The following is an 8,275-nucleotide window of genomic DNA, read 5'->3' on the forward strand; positions in this document are numbered from 1 at the left end:
GCTATAGAACACAAATACCCACAGCCATTATATGACTTTTTAAAAATCTAGCCATGTTAAATAGGACACACAGGGCCACAAAACTACTCTGAAAACATGTTTTTAAAACTCTGAAACATAATGGATAAAGAGGCTCTTATTTTCTAATGGGCGCAAGGACTTCCCATATTTTTGGAGGATAAAACAGAGACGCCAGATACAAGGTATTTTCTGAAGAACCCCAGAGACACTCATTCAGAATCCTGTACTTCTTTATCCTGAAATAGTGAGATTTAAATCAACTCAGACGTGATACACAATTGAGTTTCTTCTCATTTTTAATATTACTTTTTTTAAAAAGACTGATTTAGGATACTGTAAGATTTTACTGTTACCTTTTAAAAATCTATGAAGTCTACAGTAATGGAATAAATAAGATTTTTTGATGTTCAGTGTTTATAGACATATTAATAAAAATAATGACTGAATTAGAACATGTTAAATAATGTTGACGCACACCGGGAAGGGATTTAGACAAGGAAAAGCATGTTATTTCACCACAAGAAATAAAGATATTAGTTGTAAGTTAATGACCACCCATAGCTATAGGTCTTGTGGTAGCTTTCCTAGCTCTGGAGGGTCATTATGGAGGAAACTTCTTCATGGTACTGAGCTGGAATAAATAAGATAGGAGTTGGAAAATTTTACTCTGTGACCCCAAAGTCGTGTTAGAAAGAAAGCACTCTTAATAAGCCTGATGTGTGAGGAGGCAGGGAGCAAATATCCAAAATAGTTTGGTTGTACTGAAAATCCTACTGACATTAAGGAAAGCTTAAAAAAAAAGTGAAGTAAAATAAGGTTAATCCTCTTGTCTAGCTGAATTGGAATTCTTATAGTTTACAAAGTTAAAATTTCAAGTAAACACTGTATTTTTCACTTCCATTCTTATAGACAGACACAGTCTGGTTAAACAGCTGCCATACTTCACCTTGAATAAAGCTGTATTCCTGTATTTGGGGAAAAGGTTCTTAGATAATCTCCTTATTTTATATCACTTAAGTCTTTGAAAAGAGCATTAATGCTCTGGCTGACAGGCTATCTACAATGGCAAAGTGACCACAGATTCTGACAACAATGAGAGGCTTCTCAGAGACTCTAAAGAGTTTCTAGTTCAACAGATCGTTATTTACTATCGGTTTACCTGGAAACTTTAACAGACTTCAGTAGATGTGTTTGGATTAATTTCCCACTATCAGTTTTCTTTCACAAATGTGTGGCAGCTGTCTACCCGTTTCTTGCTGTCTGGACTCTAAACCTAGATTAGTTTGTTTAAAAGATGGACTCATTCAGAATTATCCATATAAGGTTTAGTGGTATTAAGAAACAACTGTCTGTAAATAGATAGAATGGATTTTTAGGAAATATTTACAAAGAACAAAAAATTAAATTAAAAACAGTTGGGGGGGACAAGGGGAAATATTAATATTGAGAAATAATAAAATGGCAATTGCAAAGCAGGTAGCTTCCCACCCATGCCACACAATATGCTTTAATTAAGGTGTACTCTTTCCTGTTGGTATGAGCAGCCCAGATGAAGAGAGCAGAAGCCTTGAACTGTCGGGAGCTGAGATGCAAGCCAGGCAGAACAACCATTCAAATTCACCAGACACCTTCTCAGGCAGCTCTAGCTTCTGGTGGAGTAGCTCAATTCCAGCAACATAACAACTCACTGAGTCCAGCATACAATCTTCGAGGAAAACAAAACATAACTAGGTAAGAGCATCCTAAGAGCTTTTTAGGCAACATGACAGGGCAACAATATGTGAATGTTTAAGAATTATGACTCTGTCTCTATGGAAACAGGAAGAAGATAAAAGGTTTGTATAATGACAAGACTCACCTGCCAGGAGATGGAGAATGCCTGTGGCAATGGTGGGGTACAAACTCCGGCAAATGCAAGCACAAAGTCCAATCACAGCCCCAAAGCACATCAAACCTAGACTAACAAAAGGTAAAAGGAACTGGCAACGCCAAAGATCTGATTTTGAAAAAAGAGAAAAAAAGGATATGTTATCACCATTTCAGACAGTTTTTTTTCACAATGACAGTTTCATGGACTAATTAGATCTTTTCTCAAAAAGTGAGAAAGGAGGCCTTGAATGGTGCAGTGGGTTGAGCATCTCACTCTTGGTTTCTGCTCAGGTGGTGATCTCAGGGTCCTGAAAAAGAGCCCTGTGCTGGGTTCCATGCTCAGCGGGGAGTCTGCTTAAGATTCTCTCTCTTTCTCCCTCTGCCCCTCCCCCTACTTATGCTATCTCTCTCCTCTCTCACTCTAAAATAAATTTTAAAATATTTTTTTTAAAATGAGAAAGAAATACTTTAATATTGTGAATTTTTCTTTAAAGCACTTTGTTCAAAAAGATGCTACCAGATTAAAGTAAAAGAACATTAACAGTTAACAATTACTGAGGCTCATTGTGCCAGGTACTGTTCCGCACATGCTTTGTGTATTAATCCTCCCTAAAGCCCTATGAAGGATGTATAAATTTTATAAATGAGGGCACCAAGGCAAGAGGTACAAATAACTTGTACAAGGTAACACAGTAATTGGTAGAGCCAGCATTAGAAGCAAAACCGCCTGGCTCTACATACAAATAAATCTACATCCTTATAGGATCTCAAGGCAGGAAAAAGAAGTAAGTGAATGGTGATTATAAAAGACCTATTGAAAGAATATACATAAAGCATAAAGCAGAGGATCTCAGCACTCAACAAATGGCACCTTAAATTACCATAAATTTCCTCAACAACATAGGAAGATAGCTGATGACTTTACAAACCATCCTCTCCCATTTATACATTATTTTAATTATTAGTAATGTCTTAATACCAACTCTAAACCAAATTTGACTTTCTAGGGCTTGTTTTACTTTTGGAACTACACAAATCTTTTTTCCATTTTCCCTTCAGTCTGTCAATTATAAACTTCTTCCTACATATTTGCAATACAAAATTGAATACGTTGAATAACACAATTTAACTGTACAGACTGACATACATGCAGATTTTTAATAGAATAATACTGTAAATGTATATTCTCTTCCTTATGATTTTCTTGGTAATATTCTCTTTTCTCTAAATTACATTATGTAAGAATACAGCATATAATACACATAACATACAAAATATGTCTCAATTGTCTGTTTTATGTTATTGGTAAGGCTTTCTGATCAACAGTAGGCTAAAAATAGTTATGTTTTGGGGGAGTGAAAAGCTATACATGGATTTTTGACTGTGTGAAAGGGTCAGTGGTCTAACCCCTACATTATTCAAGGGTCAAGTCTACTTGCCATATTTATTCAATGCTTCCTCTCATAAGCGCCAGAAAGTATCTACAGCCTGAATATCAGGTCTAAATATGAAGACAGTATTTCCTAAGTAGTCTGACCATCAAAGAACAGAATCCTCTTAAATATATTCATTGTTCTTGATATCTATACTTTTGTTACTGCTGCAGAAGACTGGATTAACATTTCTCGTAACCCTGAACTTTGACTCATATAGAGCTTTTAATCAACTTTTTTCAGATATCCCTATCTGAACTCAGGTAACTGAAATGTTTATCTCAAATATAGGAATTTGTTATTTATCTAAATTTACTATTTGAGTAAAGATTCTTTGCCTCTTTGGTTAGGTTTATTCCTAGGTATCCTATAGTTTTGGGTGCAATTGTAAATGGTATTGACTCCTTAATTTCTCTTTATTTTTGTCTTGCTGTAGGTATAATAGAAATGCAACTGATTTCTGTGCATTGATTTTATATCTTGACACTTTTTACTGAATTCCTGTATGAGTTCTAGCAGTTTTGGAGTGGAATCCTTTGGGTTTTCCACATGAAGTATCACATCTTCTGCAAAGAGTGAGAATTTGACATCTTCTTCACCAATTTGGATGCCTTTTATTTCTTTTTGTTGTCTGATTGCTGAGGCTAGGACTGCTGGTACTATGCTGAATAGTGGGGTGATGGTAGACAGCCCTTCTGTGTTCCTGACCCTTCTGTGTTCCAGCCCTGTTCTGTGTTCCTGAAAAACTAAGAGCTTTTCCCCATTAAGAATGATATTCGCTGTGGGCTTTTCATAGATAGATTTATGATATTGAGGTATGTACCCTCTATCCCTACACTGTGAAAGAGTTTTGATCAAGAAAGAATGCTATACTTTGTCAAATGCTTTTCCAGCATCTATTGATAGTATCATGGCTATTGTTTTTTCTTTTATTAATACATTGTATCACACTGATTTGCAGATGTTGAACCAAACTTGCAGTCCAGGATTAAATTCCACTTGGTCGTTGTGAATAATACTTTTAATGTGCTGTTGGATCCTATTGGCTAATATGTTGGTGAGAACTTTTGTATCCGTGTTCCTCAAGGATATTGGTCTGTAATTCTCCTTTTTGGCAGGGTCTTTGTCTGGTTTTGGGATCAAGGTAATGCTGGCCTCATAAGATGAGTTGGGAAGTTTTCCTTCCATTTCTATTGTTTGGAACGGATTCAGAATAATAACCATTAATTCTTTAAATTTGGTAGAATTCTCCTGGGAAGCCATCTGGCCTTGGTCTCTTGTTTGTTGGGAGATTTTTTTTGACTACTTACACCTCCTTCCTGGTTATGGGTCTGTTCAGGTTTTCTATTTCTTTCTGGTTCAGTTTTGGTAATTTATGTGTCTCTAGGAATGCATCCGTTTCTTCCAGATTGTCAAATTTGCTGGTGTATAGTTGCTCACAATATGTTCTTATACTTGTTTGTATTTCTTTGGTGTCATTTGTTCTCTCTCCTCTTTCATTCATGATTTTATTTATTTGGATCCTTTCTCTTTTCTTTTTGATAAGTCTGGCCAGGGGTTTATTAATCTTATTCATTCCTTCAAAGAAGCAGCTCCTAGTTTTGTTAATTTGTTCTATTGTTTTTTGGTTTCTATTTCATTGATTTCTACTCTGATCTTAGTTATTTATGGTTTAGGTTGAGGCTTTCTTTGCTGTTGGGTTTAGGCTTTCTTTGCTGTTCTTTCTCAAGCTCCTGCAGGATTTATGCTTTCTTTCTGGTATAAGGTTCATTCTGGTGTAGGGTTAGGTTGTATACTTGATGCCTTCCTTATTTCTATAAATTACTCATGAAAGAAACTGAGGGAGACAAAAGAAATGGATAAATATTCCATGCTCATGGATTGGAAGAACAAATATTGTGAAAAGTTCTATGGGACCTAAGGCAATCTGCACATATAAAGCAATGTGTATCAAAATACCACTTTTTTTCCAAAGAAATTTATATGGAACCCGAAGAGACCCCAAATAGCCAGAGGAATGTTGAAAAAGAAAACCAAAGTTTATGGTATCACAATTCCAGACTTCAAGCTCTATTACAAAGCTGTAATAAACAAGAAGTATGATACTGGCACAAAAACAGACATACAGATCAATGGAACAGAATAGATGTCCCAGAAATGGACCCTCAACTCTATGGTCAACTAATCTTTGACAAAGCAGGAAAGAATATCCAGTGGAAAAAAATGCAGCTTCTTCAACAAATGGTGTTGGGAAAATTGAACAGCCACATGCAGAAAAATGAAACTGGGCCACTTCCTTACACCACACACAAAAATAGACTCAAATATTGATGAATGAGGGGCACCTGGGTGGCTCAGTGGGTTAGAGCCTCTGCCTTCAGCTCAGGTCATGATCCCAGGGTCCTGGGATCGAGCCCCACATCAGGCTCTCTGCTCAGCAGGAAGCCTGCTTCCTCCTCTCTCTCTGCCTGCCTCTCTGCCTACTTGTGATTTCTGTCTGTCAAATAAAAAAATAAAATATTCTAAAAAAATTGATGAATGACTCAATGTGAGACAGGAATCCATCAAAATCCTTGAGGAGAACACTGGCAGCAACCTCTTCGACCTCAGCGGCAGTAAATTCTTCCTAGAAACATCACCAAAGGAAGTGAAGAAAGGAAAAAAATGAACTATTGGGACTTCATCAAGATCAAAAGCTTTTGTACAGCAAAGGAAACAGTCAACAAAACCAAAAGACAACTGACAGAATGGGAGAAGATATGTGCAAATGACATATCAGATAAAGGGCTAGTATCCAAAATCCATAAAGAACTTATCAAACTTAACACCCAAAGAACAAATAATCCAACCAAGAAATGGGCAGAAAACATGAGCAGACATTTCTGCAAAGAAGACATCCAAAATGGCCAACAGACACATGAAAAGGTGCTCAACATCTCTCAGCATCAGGGAAATACAAATCAAAACCATAGTGAGATACCATCTCACACCAGTCAGAATGGCTAAAATTAACAAGTCAGAAAATGACAGAGGTTGGCAAGGATGCAGAGAAAGGGGAACCCTCTTAAACTGTTGGTGGGAAAGCAAGCTGACACAGCCACTTTGGAAAACAGTATGAAGGTTCCTCAAGAAGTTGGCAATAGAGCTACCCCATGGCCCAGCAATCACACTACTAGATATTTACCCTAAAGAGAGAATTGTAGTGATTTGAATGGGCATGTGCACCCGAATGTTTATAGCAGCAAAGTCCACAATAGCCAAACTATGGAAAGAACCTAGATGTCGATCAACAGATGAATGGATAAAGATGTGGTATATATACACAATGGAATAATAGGCAGTCATCAAGTGGGTTAGAGCCTCTGCCTTAGGTTCAGGTCATGATCCCAGGGTCCTGGGATCGAGCCCCACATCGGGCTTTCTTCTCAGCAGGGAGCCTGCTTCTCCCCCCACCGCCTGCTTCTCTGCCTACTTGTGATATGTGTCTGTCAAATAAATAAATAAAATCTAAAAAAAAAAAAACCCACAACATCTTGTCATTTGTATTGATGTGAATGGAACGAGAGGGTATTATGCTAAGCAAAATAAGTCAATCAGAGAAAGACAATTATCTTATGATCTCTCTGATATGGGGAATTTGAGAGATAGGTGGGGAGGTCAAGGAGGGAAGAGGGAGAAAATGAAGCAAGATGTGACTGGGGAGGGAGAAAAATCACGAGACTCTTAATCTGAGGAAACAAATTTAGGGTGGCTGGGTTTGGTGGGGGGGGATGGGTGGCTGGATTATGGACATTGGAGAGGGTATGTGGTATGGTAAGGACTGTGATTTGTATAAGACTAATGATTCACGGAACTGTATCCCTGAAGCAAATAATACGGTATAAGTTAATTTAAAAAAAGCTATTGATTTCATCATATAAACCATATAATTCTCTTTGCTTCAGAGAAGTTGGAAGGATCTTAGTAATTCATGGGCACAAACACTAATTGACTACTTTTCCTGGATGCCACTGGGGGATGGGAGGAAGGAAAAAACCTTATTGCAAGGTTCACTGTTCTATTAGGGGAAAAAAAAGAATATGAAGAGAAGATTCAAGGGTTGCTGATCATGATGCATTTACTTGTCATCAAGACCAGAAAGTAAAATTTTTTTGTACGTTAAAAATAAAATAAAATAAATTTTACTCTTTAAAATGGCCCAGTAATTACATCTTTTGGGGAGGTCTATATTCATCCAATGGGTTCACTGCTTTTGGTAAGTATGTATGTAACTTTAGAGTATATTATCAACAGAACAGAGTTTACTGGAATACCACTTATTCCAAGTTGATGCAATGTACTGACTCATCTGGGTCAATAGCAGAGACCAACAACTGGCAAATTTATTTCCTTTTCCCCCCAACTGTACTGCTGAGATCAATGTACTCATAGGTCTGAAGCAGATCAAGCCCTCTACTATGGTTTCTAAGATCAACAAATTTCTCCATGAACTGCTCATTTAGTGTGAAACTTATGCATTTTGTGACCACATCAAGTGACTCTGCAACATGAACAACAATGACTGCTTGTTGTTTTAATTATAAACATTAAAAAAAAAACCCTTTTAGTAATTATTCTCTGAAATAAAAAGTGATACAGAAAGATGTTCCCAGAGGACAACAACTTATTTGGCCTTGAGTGACACACAGGATTCACTGATGCTCAGTGAATGCCAGTAGTTCTCAGCAGTAAGCTTAAGTAATGGGCACAAGGAAGGAACAGTTTGAGCAGTAAAATGAATGAGAATAGATATGCAAGAAGACTAGGAAGGTGGAGAAGACAAAAACCTAAATGAATAGGAACTTTTCTTTGCCAAACCTACTCCCCAAACCACCCTCTTACCCATTTCCATTAATGACAATTCCATCCTTCTAGTTCTAGTTCTTTCTAGTTCCATCCTTCTGGTTTTCAAA

The 8,275-nt window shown here is 37.1% G+C and overlaps 1 protein-coding gene across 1 annotated transcript; it reads right to left on the reverse strand.

The window, feature by feature from the left end:
- Positions 1-1,532: 1,532 nt before the first annotated feature.
- Positions 1,533-7,810, reverse strand: LOC116567081 (claudin domain-containing protein 1-like). Its single transcript, XM_032301920.1, has 3 exons — positions 7,732-7,810; positions 1,871-2,017; positions 1,533-1,726 (listed from the first exon to the last, which is right to left on the reverse strand). The coding sequence occupies exons 1-3, from the start codon at positions 7,808-7,810 to the stop codon at positions 1,533-1,535; spliced, it is 420 nt and encodes a 139-aa protein (XP_032157811.1).
- Between the last annotated feature and the right edge of the window lie 465 nt (positions 7,811-8,275).

The sequence above is a fragment of the Mustela erminea genome, chromosome 1 (assembly GCF_009829155.1).
Source record: "Mustela erminea isolate mMusErm1 chromosome 1, mMusErm1.Pri, whole genome shotgun sequence".
In the NCBI taxonomy this organism is placed as follows: Eukaryota; Metazoa; Chordata; class Mammalia; order Carnivora; family Mustelidae; genus Mustela; species Mustela erminea.

Coding starts and splice junctions, on each gene's coding strand:
- LOC116567081 (XM_032301920.1), bottom strand. CDS start 7,810: ATGGAGAAATTTGTTGATCTTAGAAACCATAGTAGAGGGCTTGATCTG. Junction 2,018..7,731: donor TGAGTACATTGATCTCAGCA/GTACAGTTGGGG, acceptor TTTCAAAATCAG/ATCTTTGGCGTTGCCAGTTC. Junction 1,727..1,870: donor TCTCCTGGCAGGTGAGTCTT/GTCATTATACAA, acceptor TTTTCCTCGAAG/ATTGTATGCTGGACTCAGTG.